At 51.6% G+C, this 16,116-nt stretch overlaps 1 protein-coding gene and 1 long non-coding RNA gene across 8 annotated transcripts in view; one reads left to right on the top strand and one right to left on the bottom strand.

Moving 5' to 3' along the window:
• JCAD (junctional cadherin 5 associated) overlaps positions 1 to 16,116 on the top strand; it is a 57,676-nt gene that overhangs the window by 28,215 nt on the left and 13,345 nt on the right. The window contains exons 1-3 of one of the 7 annotated variants that reach the window (XM_040546538.1): positions 2,188 to 2,285; positions 13,702 to 13,741; positions 13,834 to 14,054. Coding sequence is in view for 6 of the 7 variants with exons in the window: in XM_040546531.1 (XP_040402465.1) it covers positions 13,762 to 14,054 (293 nt within the window). In the remaining variant the exon portion in view is untranslated. Of the gene's footprint in view, positions 1 to 2,180; positions 2,286 to 3,201; positions 3,246 to 3,293; positions 3,309 to 9,396; positions 9,511 to 13,701; positions 14,055 to 16,116 lie in introns of those variants that run through there. The other 6 variants (XM_040546536.1, XM_040546535.1, XM_040546532.1 and 3 more) reach the window with 6 other exon arrangements.
• LOC121064667 lies at positions 3,858 to 16,067 on the bottom strand. The gene is made up of 6 exons (XR_005816615.1): positions 15,876 to 16,067; positions 9,202 to 13,132; positions 7,992 to 8,090; positions 7,570 to 7,702; positions 6,499 to 6,892; positions 3,858 to 5,881 (listed from the first exon to the last, which is right to left on the bottom strand). It is a non-coding gene; the product is annotated as an uncharacterized LOC121064667 (long non-coding RNA).

The raw sequence follows: 16,116 nt of genomic DNA, 5'->3' as shown, positions 1-16,116 counted from the left end.
TGTCAACAGGACCATCTCCTACAGCCAAGCAAACAGCCCCGAGGTGCAGCCATGCAGATGAGGAAATCGTCCTGGATTTTTATTTATTTTTTCATACAAGACAGTAGAGACAGGTATTAAAAAAACAGCTCCCAATTTGCCTGTCAGAGTCAAGATATTTAAATAATAAACCTTAAATAGTGCCAGCTAGGCCTCTATGACAGAAACCTGTGCTACCATCACGCCCACAAGAAGCTGTGCTCTGACAAAACCCAATCTTTCTGCTCATTTACTGTCAGCCACAAGGCTTTGCTGTGGGCAAAATACAGGGCTACCTGACCAGCAAAGCTGCGGGAGCTGCACAGGTACCCTGCAGGGCTGGGGTGTGAGGTGCTGCACAGGGTCCTGCTGGAGGTCCCCCTGCCACCAGTGGTGCTGCCCTTGGGGGACGCTTCACGTGCCAGAGGCTGCAAGCAAAGCCTCGCTGCTGGAAGGCAAAAGGAGATGCCTGAAGAAAAGCAGGGCAATGATGATTACGTTGAAAGCAGGGCACCAGGAACCTGCACCTGGTTCTGGGCTCTCCTGCCCAACTCTTGGGAGTCATCACTCAACTTCCAGCCCTTGCTTTCCCACTCTTAGGCAGAGCACGTATTGAATAGGGCTCTGTTTGTGAACATGCTTTGATGGCCTAGGGTAAAAGTCAATTAAGACATGGCGAGCAGTTGGCGGGCCCAAGCAATTGCTGAAGTAAATGATTCACAAACATGTCCTTTCCAGAGCGTCATTAAACTGAAGTAGATTTTCAAATGATTCACCTGTTTCTTGAGGCTGAATAAATGACGGGGAGTGGAGAGGTGGGGAAGCAGGCAACCAATAATGCTCCCAAATATCACAGTGAAAACCGTGGCAAGGACGAGCCCTTTGGGCACGTGGTCTGCCCAGGCCAGCAGATGTGGCAGCTGAGGAAGGATGCACTCTGGTCCCTCTCCCTCTTTGCTGGACTCTTTCTGCAGATCATCCCCATGCAGGTAAAGTTGATATTTTCCATCATCTGCCCCACATGGGAGCGTGCTCCCAGCAGGGCTCCAGGGTCAGGCCCTTCTGCATTACCTTCCTGGAGGGTTGCACCGCCGTTGGACGTGTCCCCAGCTCAGCTTCGCAGCGAAGCGCCCAGTGAGCAGGCTTGTGATGGTGGGCTGCGATCATAGAAACACAGAACCATCAAATCAATAAGGTTGGAAAAGACCTCCAAGATCATCTGGTCCAACCATCCCCCTGCCACCAATATCACCCACTAAGCCATGTCCCTAAGCACCACGTCCAGCCTTTCCTTAAACAACCCCAGGGACGGTGACACCACCATTTCCCTGGGCAACCTGTTCCAATGCCTGACTGCCCTTTCTGAGAAGAAATGTCTCCTCATTTCCAACTTAAACCTCCCCTGGCGCAACTTGAGGCCAATCCCTCTAGTCCTATCACTGGTTATCTGCGAGAAGAGGCCGACCGCCAGCCCCCCACACCTTCCTTTCAGGTAGTTGTAGAGAGCAATAAGGTCTCCCCCGAGTCTTCTCTTCCCCAGACTAAACAACCCCAGCTCCCTCAGCCGCTCCTCACAGGACTTGTGTCCCAGGCCCTTCAGCAGCTTCGTAGCCCTTCTCTGGACACGCTCCAGGGCCTCGATGTCCTTCTTGCAGCGAGGGGCCCAAAACTGAACACAGCACTCGAGGTGAGGCCTCACCAGAGCAGAGTACAGGGGGACGACCACCTCCCCGGTCCTGCTGGCTGCACTATTCCTGACACAGGCCAGGATGCCGCTGGCCTTCTTGGCCACCTGGGCACACTGCCGGCTCACGTTCAGGCGAGCATCGACCAACACCCCCAGATCCCTTTCCTCTGCACAGCTTTCCAGCCACTCTGCCCCAAGCCTGTACGGTTAAACATGGTAGGGACCTCAAAGATCACCTCACTGCCCCGGGCAGGGTTGCCACCCGCTAGCTCAGCTTGTCCAAGCCCCCATCCCTTGAATTATACCCGGAAAGAGGGGGCAGGACGGGAGCCTCCAAGCGAGCCCCAGACGCCCTGGGGGGGAGGGCGGGCCCCGGGAGCCTCCCGCGGCCGCTCCGCCCCGCTCCTCCCGTCCCATCCCAGTCCGTCCCAGTCCGTCCCATCCCATCCCAGCCCGTCCCGTCCCGTCCCGCCCCGTCCCGCCCCGCCGCGGGTGGCGGGCCCCGCAGGCTCGGCGCCTCCCGGCTGCCGCGGAGCGCGGCGGCCCCGCCGCCACCCGAGCGAGGGCCGCCGGCGGAGCGGTGAGTGCCGGCCGGGCCGGGGGGAGCGGAGCGGGCCGGGGGGGCTCGGGGAGGAGCTGGCGGAGGCGGTGGGGTCGCGGCACCCCCGCCCTGCACCTGCTGGGACCCCTCGCTGAGGGGAGGGGGGGGTCCGCCGGCAGCCCCCCGGTCCCCCGGGGAGCTCGGGGGGTGCCGCGGCTGGAGCAGCCCGCGGGGGTCCCCGGCGTGCTGGGTGGCAGCAGGGGGTGGCAGCGGGGTGGGAAGCACCAGCCGGCTCCCCTATGGGGGTCTGCGCTCGTTGCGGTGCTGCCCGGCAGTCGGGGGGGTCTGGTGGTTTGTTTCCCTTTTCCTTGTTGTTTCAAAGCGCTTGCTGTTACAGAGGGGATCTGCGCCGTTATGTCACTTGGTAATTGGCTCCGAATTACAAATTACGGCCTCGCTCTGCCCCTGGGTCTGTGCCAGCGGACTCCTGCATCTAAGATTTATTTATTTATTTATTTATTTATTTATTCCTGTTTTGTCAAGAGTTGAGAATAATAGCTTTTTTTTGTGGCGTGGACCCTGCATGTTGAGTTACCCCAGCCCGTGTCTTTAAGTGAAAATATGATCTAACTGAGCGCTCAGGCTGATCCACACAGGCAAGACGTTAAATCTTGGCCGGTGACGACGAGAATTGTGTCCTGCCGAAAAGCGTTCAGCTGTGCTTCTTCCCGTGAGCTGGAGCGTTTTCTTTTCATTGCTTTAAAAGTTCTGGTTCTGCCCAGAAAGGCTGTTGCTGCTTGTGGGGAGCAGGCACGTGGAAAACAGCAACCTTCCAGCTTCAGACCGAAAACGATCGGATTAATGACAGAGAAGGGCTGTGCAGTTAAGGGATGCAGCCGCTGCGAGAGCCTCAGTTTGTCCCAGCGCTTCCAGTTTCCAATCGCCGAGGCTAGACCTGCCCTACCCTGTCATGTTCTTGCAGTTCTACCGCGCGCCAAGGTACGTGGAGGAAAAAGTGTGGTCCTGCCAGCTATCCCCTTTGCCGAGGATGCTGAGGGCAGCGTGAGTAGGGAGGGAACCAAGGCAGGTTGCTGCCCAGGGCAGCTCCTACCCCTGGTGGCAGGATGCTCCCTAGGGTGTCCCACTGGGCACAGCGTGCTGCAAAATGCCAGCTCAGGCTGTTGTTTCAAAGGTTGGGCCCCATTTCTGCATCCCCCCTTCTGGTGGGGGTGTTCATGCTTTCTCCTTGCTGCAGCGTGTGTTCGCCAGCTCTTGGAAAATACTGACCGTTCAGAGCCTGCCTGGCTGTGTGTGTCAAGTGGCATGTTACAGTGGTATATTGTTCTTTCGATGCAATTTCACTGGCCTCTTGTGACCTAAAAAGCACACAGAAAATAAACAAGGGCATATTGTTCAGTGGGAAGGATGCAGAAAATCTTCTGCCCTTAGCTGCCTGGTTAGGTTACTTTTAAGTGTTGCTCCTGATTGCTAGAGAAATGACATGGCACATGTGAGCTTGGTTTTTGCCAAGCAGACTTTATTTGGGAGGTGATGCATTTCTGAACTTCTCAGTCACCTTGGAACTAGTTATGAGTGCAGAGCAAAGTCCTGTCCAGATCTTCTAATTAATTTGGCCAAAGGCCATCCTAATTAACCTTGAGGGAGTTCAGGGGTGGGAGAGCTTGGTATGGAACAATTGTTCTCTTGTAATTTGCTTTTCACAATGTGTCGACCCAAACAAGAGCTGCATCTCTAAAATCCTCTGGGTCTCTCGCTGAAGCCATTACACCAGTTTATTTGTTTTTTAACAGATGTTGTTTTTCACTGCTTGAGTGGAAAGGGTTATCTCACTTTCTGCAACCTTGTTATTGTGCTTTGTTTTAAGAGCCAGTGGACTGGGGCTTGCTGGGGAAGCTTACTCACCGGTTCCAGCGACAAAGGAAGGGGCTGGTCAGCCTTCCAGTGGTCTTGATGTGGTCGTTAAGGTCTCTCTGTGAACTGATGGCATCTTTTCACATCTACGCAGAGATAACCCGCAGTTCTTTTGGTATTGGCAGTGCCTGCAGAGAACAGAAACGGGCAGCAGACTCTTTGTCGCCCAAGTGTATTGCAGCTGGGATATTAATAGAAGTCGTCAGCCATAACTTGGACCATCTCAAATGGTAGGGCAACGGAAGGGAAAATTTACCAGCCATTTCTGAAACTTTAGGATAGTTCCTCTTCCCTCATCACGCTGCTTGCTGCTGGCCTTCTTGGTCCTTGGGGCTCCTCTGTGCTCAGGAGCTGTGCTGCCTTTCACCCCTATGTACGTACCCTACCGGTGCGCAGGAGAGGTGCCTGTCTTACTTTTTTCTACACTAATGCTCTCAAGTGCTACTTTGGCTTTTATTTTCTGGTAGTGCAAGGGGTCGGGGGGAAATCCTGCTGAGACTACAAGGCAGGACACACAGACGCAAGAAAGGAAGATCAAAGACGTCTATAATACAGGAAGAAGCAGAGGGTCAATCCAGAAGAGAGGGCACTCAATTATACATACAAGGGTAATATAAAAGGGATAACAGCACAGGAGAGGATGGTAATGTCTGAAAATGAGTAAACAAACAGACGTGTAAGGCTACGCTGAGAATTTATTTACCCCAGCAGACACAATCCTTATCTCTTTGAAAGAGGAGAAGACCATGCCAAGCTCGGAGCGCCTCCGCTCCCAGCCGCATTTGTGAGCGGGAGAAAGTGTTTGTTTACGGATCGCTCCTCCGTGAGCCCTGGCCTGATGGGCCGGCCCGTCCTGCTGTGATTAGTAGGATGCTAATGTGCGTAATCCTTTTGATCACGAAGCCCAGGCTCTATAAGTCATGTCACCGTCACCTCAAAGAAATTCAGCCTCGTGATGGATCCCTTATTAGAAATTTGTACTTTTAAGTATTTAATAGTTATTATTGACATCCTTTTGTTTTGTTTTGTTTTGTTTGTACAAATGAGAGTGTTTCTGTTAAAAAAAACAATTACAAAAAAAACAAAAAAAGCTCACTCATGCAGTCTTAGTGTGGGTGTTGCTTATTAGCACTTTGCCCACAGGTATTTGAGGTGAGATGATTAGCCCTTAGCATCCTGATTTTAAGATGTGAACAACAAATGTGATTGCATTTGCTTTGTTCTAGCACAACCCCGATGGATCTCTCCGTACAGAAGTGTCATAACAGCATGGAAACATTCATCTGGGTTCTAAACAATATTCTCTATAGCTCCTTTTGGGGAGGGAAAGAGTTAGCTAATTACGCTTTGTTTAATAAATGTACTATTTTGTTCTCTTCTTGCGACAAACAAAAGCTGTCATTTGGGGAAATATACCATATGCTGCCAATTGGTCTAAGAACTCGTTATATCTGCTGTGCAGAGTAGCAGCGAGCGCTCCTTAACAATTGCTCCCTCTCTGAAGAAAATCTGGACGGATTTCAGTGCAGCAATGTGCTGCTCTGTCGTCGGTGGGAGCGAGCCGTTGACATTTTGAAAACCAGCTAACGCGAGCAGTGGTGTCTGTGCGTGCCTGGACGTTTCCTCTCCCCGTTTATGCCTTTATTTCTCTTCGGATGCTTCGGAGCCTCAGCAAATGAATGCTCAGTCAGCGCTGGGTTAGGCTACAGCAAATTTAAAAATCGACACTATTTGAGATACAACCTCCCAGCCACGCACCATCGGACACGTATTTCATCATTATGTGAACCCAATACTCAAACACCCACAGCACTTAAAAAAATAAATCTAGCTCTGTGCCATTTTTTCTTGGCAAATCCGAGAAGGCAAGCCTTGAAACCTGACCTGAAACACAGCAGAGGGGGAGAGCAGCAGTCACTCGTTACGGCCTCCCCCAGCGGAGGAGGCGCGCGGTGCTCTCTCTCATGCCCCGGTGGGTTTGCTGATGCATCTGTGCCAGCGAGATAAAAGACAGGAATAACTACCTTCTTACAGATAAACTCCTTCTTTAACACTCACTCCTCTCCTCCTCCCCACTTCCTAATTTTATCGGAGCCACGTTGGATCATTCATTTATTCTCTGGCTCGGCTCCTTGGTGATTTCAGTGAGGACTTCTTGCTCAAAGACTGCGGAGAGGACGTGAGCTATAATTTTCCCTTTCTGTGAACCTCTGTATTACAGAAAAAAAATGTGAACCCTCCTGCCCATAGGTAATGAGGATTAAACACAAAATTCACAGATTTCTTTTTCATTTCTGTGAGACGAATGAGAGACACACACCTGGGAAGGCATGTGGAGCTGCCATAACACTGAATTATCTTCCAGCAATGACTCTGGCACGTCTTCACGTGTGGTCAGCAGAGCTGATTATGCATTTAGCACGAGTGGCTTTGAAACCCTTGGTGTGGTGTTGGCTGTAGTGGGAACTGCCTTGAAGCTCAGCCTGGTGTGTGTCCAGATCTGATCCCAGTCCTCTGGTTGGGACCCGTCCTTGTGCCTCCGCTCGGGCCATCTGCTGCCTCTTCTGTGCGCAGGCTCCTTCAGCGTGTGGTGTTTCTTGTGCCTTGTGCTCGTTTTGGGACTTTACCTCCCAAAGAGCTGCGTGCTGGTCCTCCTCACCTGCGTGTGGCTCCTGGTGGAGGTGCAGCGGCGTTGTTCGTGTGAGTGTAGGCCCCTAGGAGAGAATGGAGGCCAACAAACTGCAGCTGAGGAATCAAGTGGGAAACAAGTAATACATCGTCTAGTCAAATATTCAAAATTACAGGTATGGGGCATTTCACCAAAGCAATACCTTTGGGGCTGGGGGGAGGTGGAGGAATGTCAAACTGTTAAGTTTCTGTCCCAAATCCCTTGTGTCTAGGTCAGGATCTGCTTTATTTCCACTGTTCCTGATAGATGTCCATTTAGCCTGTTCCTGAAAACCATTGTCGGAGATTTGTAGCTTCCCAGGGTAAGCAATGTTTGACTATGCTCATGGTTAGACCGTCTCTCCTAATGTCTAACCTAAGCCTCTCGTGCTGCCTGCTGAGACAATCACTTCAGGTTCCTACATCAGCAGGGAGCAGGACAAGATTATCGCTGCCTGCTAGCAGCCTGACATATCTGAAACTTGTTATCATGTCTCATTCTCTCACCCCAATCCCTCCTCCCTTTTCCTCCGGCTAAACAAGGCCGCTTCTTGTAGCCTTTTCTCGAGGGGTCACACTCCGTAAACCTTTTGTCACTCCTGCGAGCGGCTGGCAGGGAGCAGCTAGAGGCAGGGCCCAAAACTGGGTGCAGGGCTGGGCACGGAGAGGAGCAGGACAGCCTGACACGAGATGCTCCTCCTGGGGTATCTCCAAATGTGCTCACCTCTGGGTGCCAAGGCCTGCACTATTCTTGATGCCTTTTCTCTGTGTGGCTCTAGGCCCCGAGACCCTTCTGCTGCACCGCTCCATTTTGCAGTTACACATCTTCCTTCTTCAGCGTGGTGCTTTGCACCTGCCTGTATTGAATCTCAGTCATTTGCTTCAGATTGGTTCTCTAATTTATTAAGATTTTATTCTAATTGTAATCCCTGAAAATGTTCATAGCACTCCCTACTGATTTGTAATTGTAATCTTTATTCTAATTTACAAGTTATTAATGGAAATACTGAATAGAGCAAAACCCCCGGCAGAGCCCTTGTGTGTCTTTTCAGGTTGACATTTAATTTACTCACTATTCCTTGAGTGCAGATTTGGAACATTTGTATATCCACCTACGATAATATATTATACATAAATTGTATTCACCTGTTTTGCATATAAAACTGTCACATGCATCCATCAAAAGTTTTCCTCCTTCCAATGCGCAACTTCTGTATTTTCCCCCTAGTCACTACGCTACCGACTCTGTCGAAGAAGAAAATTACATCGACTAGACTTAATTTGCTCTTGACAAGTCTGTGTTTTCTGTTTTCTTGTGACTTTATCATGTGGGAGTGGATGCAGCTGCAGGGTTGCAGGGAGCTGGAAATTGCACTGCTGGGCCGCACACTCGTCCCCTCTCCCTCCTGCTCCGTGATAAATCAACACCTACCAGAAGTATTTACAAGTGGGTTGAATAATCTGTCTGAGTTGATACCACAGCCAGGCTGTTTGGTCTATGATACCTCAGATCTGTCTCTTTCCCCGTTTTGTTTGAAGTTAGATAATGTTTGCCCTTCGCCCATCCTCTGAGAGTTTCTAGGAGGTATTTGCTAATGGCTTGGAGGCTGCTCTGGCTACATCCCTGCTCCCGCCTTACTCCGGGCCTACGCTTAATTAGGGCCCACTGAGCTGAATGCATCCGACTTACACTAATGTCCCCTAACCTCTTTTCTCTGTGTCCTGGCCTAGCTTTGCATCAACCATCCAATACTCGATCATAGCGAACCTTACTGTTTCAGACTTTTTAATGGCATGAATTTCTTCTTCGCCATCTGAACGTGTGTCTGTCACCAAGCGAACGTGGTGCCCACTCTTTCCGCAGCAGCCGTGGTTCTGGGCGGAGGGCAGGGGCTCGGCACGCCAGGTACGGCTGCAGAGCAGCCTGCCCTTTGCAGCCCCATCTGCCTCCAAAAGGGTGAAACAATCAAGGTAAACGTCTCACTGAGTGTGTGTGGTTTTGATAAGCTGTCTCGTATGCACACATGCAAAAACAGAGTGAGAAAACAGGAGAGATTACAATGGACAAAGACTTGGATATTCTCCTGGGATGTAGCTCAGGGTTATATTTAGTCTGAGCTAGTAGTACCATCTAGTATTGTAACTTCAACTACAAGAACCTGTTCTCCACTGCTATAGTCTGTCAGGCTTTTATCGCTTGATCTGAGACTTTCAGGTTGCGTGTCTCTCTCAGGCTAAATTTATTCTAATAGCGTCAGCCAAACCAATTCAACCATTTCCAAGAAAAACTAGGGAGAGGAGGAAGGAGAGGAGGAATGTTGTTTTGCCCACATTAAAAAAGGGAAAGAAAAGAAACCTTCCAGCCTCTTGGTTGAGAGCTGTGGTGCCATCACTCTCAGGAACGGGATCTATGGTTACGAGGCTCGGAGACGTCTGCGTGTGTTCTCGGCAGACCTGTCTCTGATTCCAGCCGCTCCGTTTTCCCAAGGTTTTTTCTTCACATCCATCAGCATCTCACAGCTTTTGGTGCAGGGACAGTGCTGGTGCCCTCGTTGCTCCTATGGATGTATGAGCAGAGTGTGCCTGCATAGCCCAAGCCTTGCCCAGGGAAACTTTTCCTCGGTTTCCCAAGGAACTGGGAATGAAGGCACCGGTGTGCAGAGAGGTAAGAAACTCATGGGGTGGGAGGGAGATGCAGGCTGCCTGTGCGAAAGTGTTGGTACTGGATTAGGTGGACAGAGGGATGGAATTAGGCAAATTACTGCAACTAACTTCTTGGGTCACCCCATGTCTTCATTGTGTGGGCACTTGGCTTGCCACACATGGCACGACTTGCAGACCCCTGGGCTCTTGCAGCAGTTGCTTTCAACATACCTCGTTCAGTTTTAACACTGTGCTTCAGAAAAATCTGGTTGCAGACACTTCAGACTAGGCTCCTAGAACAGAGAGGGCTGTTTTCACTTTAGTCTGTCTACATAAATACTTCTGTCTGGCACGTGTCTGATATAAAATGAGAATAATGTCACTGCGCACTCTCACAGAAGTGAGTGAAGATAAGCTAGCTTAATGTGCGACCCGTCTAGATAATACACTTTGTAATTCAGGTGCCTGTTAGTAACTCCGTCTTCAGAGCAGTGTCTGGATAGCTGCTGTAGATAAAGCCTGTGAAGACTAGCATCACCTGCCCCCTGCATCACAAGAGGCAGGAGTCCTGCAGACTTCAGTAGCCTGAAGGCACGTAATCACAGACTGCAGCAAGTCGTTTGTCCGTGCAGGGTGCCTCGATTTTGGCAATACGTGATGGTTGCGTGCTTCGTTTTGCAATGTGAATAATGCTCCTTTGTTGTTTTCCTTTCTGTCAAGTTGTACAGAACTGCTCGCAAAATGTTATAAATAGTTACGCAGAGGTGGGCAGGGGGAGTTGTGTGCAAGAAGGACTTCCAGGGGTCGTGTTTGAACAGTTTGAGGGTTGCCACCTTCCACTTTAAGTAACAGAGGGAGGGAGAGGTGTAACAGAGGGCAGCCAGCTCGGTGCCAGTTCCCTGTCACTTCTGGCATCCCGCTGAGCTGCGTGGGTGCTCCCCCAGGATCAGCACCAAGCGAAGGAGCACGCCGAGAGCCTGCCCTGAATGCCGTACAGAGGACCTAGTGGCACACGAGCCCTTTTGGAGCCCAGGGGTAAGAGCTGCAGTTGCCACTGCTGCAGGTGTTGACATTGGGCCATCACTGCCAGCAGTGGTGGTGGTGGCACCCCCAAAAATAAGGCTGGGGAACCCCTGCCACTCAGCAAACCTGCAGAGAGAGGCAGAGCACCAGCGGAAATCAGTGCGATTCCCCTACCAGGAACGGGCTGTGAGAGCAGCGCAGAGGAAAGCCGAGCACCAGATTTCTTCAGGGACTTTCAGGAGACTTTGGGGCTTTTCTGCAGAGCAGCAATGGGATCCGTGCTCTCGGACAGACCGTCCCTGCGACGAGGTGCTCCGATGGCCTTTCTCCTATTGTATCCAGCTCCCGGGGCTGCGGGTCCCCATTGGCCCCATTGTGTTTGTGCACGCGGGGGCCACGCAGATTTCCGCAGCTCAGCCCGCGCTCGCTCCTCTCCATCTGACAGCGCCGTGGAGAAGTTTCCAGAGAAAAGCTTGGCCCCTGTTTGCAGCTTAATGCGGAGCTGTACCGGCTGACGGGGACAAGTCGGAAACCCTGGCAAGATAGCAGGCATCCTCAGGAAGCAAACCCTATCAGAAAAGCACTGATGTCATTGGCAAACAAAACAAATGAGCGCTGGAAAAACAAACTGTTTTGCAGCGTTGTTGATCTTGCCTCAAATTAGAAGCTCTGCACAGCCTTTACTCTTTGGCCCAGTCTCACAGATTATTTACAGGACGGCACCGCAGCCATGGTTTTGCTACTCCCGCCGGTCCGATCCCTTTGATTTTAGTTTTTTAGATTTATTTATCTAAGGGAGGGTGGGAAGAGTGTCCCAGCGCTGCGACCGGTTTTGGAAAGCTGGCTGGTGTCCCTACCAGCGTTGGGTGCTGACATGGTTGATGTCCTGCGGGCTTTGCTCTTCCCAGTCGCTCCTCACCAAAAAGGGGATCAGAGCGAGCCCCACGGCTGGGGGTTCCTTGTCCCCTGCCTTTGCCTCCCCGATGGCGCCGTGGCTGCAGCAGGAGGCAGAGAGGGGGTTAAGCCGTGCTCCAGCCTGACAATAATAGCAGGAAAAGCACATTTCTTCCTTGCACCTGCGAGCACTCCGATGGGCTTTCTGCCGTCTCTGGTAGTCACATTGGATCTTTCTCTTGTTAGAGGCTGAACAGCTCTAGCAGCCAGCTGTTCCCCTTGCTCTGCTCCTACCTGGCTCCTTGCACGGTCCAGGGTGGGGGGCGGATGGAAAATCAGCTTTTTAGGTCAGCACTCAAAAATAAAGCACAAAGCCTTCCCTTCCCTCCAGCAGGGAAGGGTCCTGCTCCTCCCTGCTTTCTGCCTGGTTGCTGGCTCGGGTACTCAGAGCGCTTACTGGGAATTTGGAGTCCTGTCCTAGCAAGGGAGACTCCTAAAATATTTTCGGCACAGAGCTTTCTTTCTCTGTTTTTAAAGGGTGTGTAGTGTTACATGCGTGAAAAGGGAAGAGATTCATTAAGCTCCAGAGACAAACCGGTTTAAATGCTAAGCAGGCTCTCAGGCTGCAAAGCCACTTTTGCAGCCTTGCAGGTTGCCAGCGAAATCGTGGCTCTGCATTTAAAACGTGCATGTTTTTCCTCCTTAAAAAACTGCTTTTCTACACCGTGGGCTGCCCTGGGGCCAGGGCATTGCAGGGGCTCCCTGTGTGCCTGGAGCCACGCACTGGGCTGGCCCCAGCGGCCGCAGGGCATCCAGCAGACAGGGCGTGAGCAAAAAGTGGATGGGGATAAAGCTGGAGAGCTGCAAGGTGGCTGCAGTATGTGGAGCACTACGCCACAGAAACTGGTTTAGGTACTAAGGCAACCCATCAGCTTCTGTGGGTAGCTAGCCTGAGAGGTTTAGCACCACTAAATGCGCAGCAGCCATCTCGGTAGTTGCTCCATCCAAAGTAAATTATTGTTAATAGCAGTGAAGAGGGTTCTCCCTTACCTCTGGCCCAAGAGGAGCATTAGAGCCCTGTGTATAAAATGTACTTGCTTTTCCTGATGTTTGCGGAGACGATCTCCTTTTGAGCGGCTGCTAACGCAGGGCTCCTGTCCCTCAGGTAGACCTGCTGCTATGAAGGACACACACCACTCACCGGGCATGTCAGATGAAGTCCTTATGCAGCAAAAATCATCTTGAGTGGTTTATGTTTTACATAACAAGTCTATTCCTGCGTGTTTCACTTCTCATTTATGCACCATTCTTTTTTCCGGCAACGCAGTTCAGGCACAGAGGAGTATCTCCAGGTCAGTTCCTTGCTGTGCACAACCTACAGAATAGATGATTACCTTCCAGCCATTTTAAAACTAGGGAAGAACGGGTATTCCGTAATTGCCATAACAAGCTGCGAGGGCGGCGCAGACAATAGAGATTGTTTCCAGCCAGCTAATTCAGTTTGCTGAAGCTCCGCTGGAGTCGGTGAAGAATTGAGGACAGTCACCGGAGAGAAAAATCTGGACTGTCCTGTGCGTTGGGAATCACCGAGACACAACAGACACAGGCATCTCAGGTTGATTTCAGTCGTTTTTCACAGGGAAAGCGTGCTGTAAAAACAGAGCACGCTTGAAACCTTAGGCTTTGTGTTATTCTAGTTGAGAATTACTGGTTTCCAGCAGGTCAACCTAGGCCAAAAAGAAAATAATCTGTAAAAAAGACTGTTTAACAAGGTATTGCATGACATTACCTGGGTTTCTCATGTGGTTGCATAATGAATTTTTGTTCTCATGCATACATTGTCCTTCATGTGAACATTTGTTCTTAATTGGAATATGCAGAGCTGCTGGGAGAGGCAGGTTGCCTTGTAACCCGTCCCCTCCTCCCAGAATACAGAGCACACCAGAGGAAAGCTGGTTTTTAAGCAGACGCCTGAGTCAAACGGTGGGTTTACCTCTGCTGCAAGGATTTGGGCGAAATCTGAAAGCTGCAATCAGCGCTGAATTCGTCGGCGAGATGGACTGAGTCAGCAGCACGGCATCTGCTCCGTGGCTGAGCACGTGTAGGGGCGTTGTAGGGGAAGGTCAGCACGGGATCCAGCAGCATCTGCCTGCACTTCAGCTGATGTGCTTTATTGTAAGGGTGGAGGGCTGAGGCCGAGGGATGAAACCCTTCGCTTCAGCAGCCCACCAGCTGATGAAGGATGCCTTCCCGTGTTTAAAGCAGTCTTCTGTTTGTTTGATTTTTTTTTTTCCAGTGATGGGTCCTGCTGGAAAGAGCTTTCTGATGGCGCAGCTGTGAGTGAAACCAGCACAATATGTTCAGTGTCGAGGACCTCCTGATTTCTCATGGATACAAATTGTCTAAAAACCCCCCTGCTTCATACCAGAACAGATACGATGGATACCGGCGTGAAACCGCGGGGAACAGGTCTGCTCGGAGACCGCTGAATGGGTTCGAAGCAGACTTGAGAGCTTACAGCAAGAAGCCTTTGGTGAAAACCAACTCGAGCAGCACTGAGAGCAGCCATGGGAGCCAAGGGAGGCGCGCGGGTCCTGGTTACCACCATGACCTTCAGGGTTTGTCCACTTTTCATACTTCAGAAGGGGGGTAAGTTTCAGCATCATGCCATGGCTCTGCTTTCTCTTCCTTTGGGTTCTGGGTGGATAACTGAGCATGTCCCTAACCCGTGACACCGTCTTCCTGTGATCCTTTCCTGCTAGTGACCATTTCCACGTGCCGCAGGTCCACACGAAGCAGCGGCACATCTGCTCGCCTCCTGCTCGGGGAGGCCTCTGAGGATACTGGGGTGGTGGGAAGTGGCCAGCTGAGGGGAAATACCGTTTACTCATATGGTCTGTCACAAAAAGGCCTTGCTGAGGGGCTCAGGAAAGCTCAGTCCAAGCGCAATAAAAATAAAAAGAGAGGCAAAAGCTCTTCCTTTTGTAAGTGAGTAGTTTAAAAAAAAACGAGCCTAGCTTCTTCTGCCACATACAAGCCCTGGTTTTTGTGGTGGGTTCAGCCGCGTGCAGCTCTCGGCGGGTGTTCCTCCACGCACAGGGCACTTTCTGGTTTTCCTAAGGCTGCTCTCGCAGAGTAAACACGCGAAGGTGCCTGTGTGTTTCTTTTTAAAGCAGCTCAAAGCCAGTGGAAGCTCTTGTCATCACTCCATAAAACGTGCTTGCACAACCGCGGGTTGCTCACCGCGGAGTACGTGCACGGTGGGGCTGGGGCAGGCCGGGCAGGAAGAGCTGTGTGTATACAGCGCGGCTCGGGCATTGTTTCGTGGCTATTTGAGTGCTCCCTATGAACAAAGGAAAGGGGCGAGAGCAGGACTGGAAGCCAGCCCAGCTGTGACGGTGGTGGTTCGTGAGGAAAAGCCCCTTCCTCTTGCAGAACAGGCTTGAAACTGAAAGCAGGACGCAACGCTCTAGCCTTGGGATCCCGTCCTTCTACAGAGACCTTCAGTAGCATGTGGCGAAGGCACGCGTCCCCTGGCTGCCGGGCCTGTCTGCTCTTCCCCTTCATCTCCCTTCCCCTTGCAAGGTTGCTTGCCTGGAGCAGGGATGGCTCCTAGCTGCCTGCCGGAGTGAGGGCAGGAAGGATGGGAGCGCTGGGAGCTGCACGTCCCGGCTGGGGAAGGCTCCCGGGTGGAACCGTCCCCTCTGGAGCAGGCAGGAAAGGACACGGGTTTACAGGTAGTAAGGAGGATCCTCCGTGGTGTGCTGGGAGCTGGACGGCAATAAAGCGAGGAAAGAATTAAAAAGAACGAAAGGGAAAACGGCTTTGAGTCAGGGAAAGAGGGGATGTCGAGGAAGGTGGCACTTGGTCTTGGAGCAGAGTTCACGATGTGGAGAAAAACTGGTGTGAGGGAGATAACGGCTGTGCAAGGCTGGCAGCGACCACAGCGCTTGCTGCTCCCACACCAGGTAAGGTAGAACATGCTTCAGTGCCAGGGGATGTTGGCTGCCTTCCTGCCTCCCTCTGCCCCAGGTGAGGCTGCCACAGTGGGGGCTCGCTCATCTGACCCTCGTCAGAGGTGTGGCAGAGGTGACTGCAACTGCCAGGGATGGCTAAATACAAAAACGGAGCTCTCTGGTAGGTTGCGTGTCTCCTTGTAACCCCTCAAAAAGCAAGGGGTGGAACCCATCAGTCTGTAGCATGGTTAAATGTTATATCCTGGTTTAAAAAAGCTGCTTTTTTTTTTTCCACATAAAATGGGGAACGTGGCCCTGGAGATGACTTTGTCACACTTCAGCAAAAATAGAAATCTTATTGTTACAGCAAACTCTAACTGCCAGTGAGCCTGCGGGGAGCTCTTACAAGGCTCTCACAGCTACGAACGAGGGGGAACCTTTGTAGCAGCCGTCCCTTTCTTGCCATCCCTGGGTGTGCAAGAAGGGTTTTAAAACAGAACAGACTCAGACATACAGACACTGCTCTTTGGGCTTAGCGGGCTCCCTGCAACCACCTCCTGATTTTGCCTTCCCAGCGTGGCAGAGGTTGGCACAGCGGCAGGAGAGGGCCAAAAGAGGCAGCACGTCTCCCAGCTGCCTTCTCTGACCTTCACCTGCTCCACGGCAGCTCAGGGCACGGCACAGACTCCTTACCCAGGGAATCACCAGCTCATGCTCAGAGTGCTGGGTGTAGAAGAGCTGATGAGCCTCCAAAC

Source organism: Cygnus olor, chromosome 2 (assembly GCF_009769625.2).
Source record: "Cygnus olor isolate bCygOlo1 chromosome 2, bCygOlo1.pri.v2, whole genome shotgun sequence".
NCBI classification, from domain to species: Eukaryota; Metazoa; Chordata; class Aves; order Anseriformes; family Anatidae; genus Cygnus; species Cygnus olor.
Note: the sequence above shows the minus strand (reverse complement) of the source record. Positions and strands in the feature narration are given on the sequence as shown.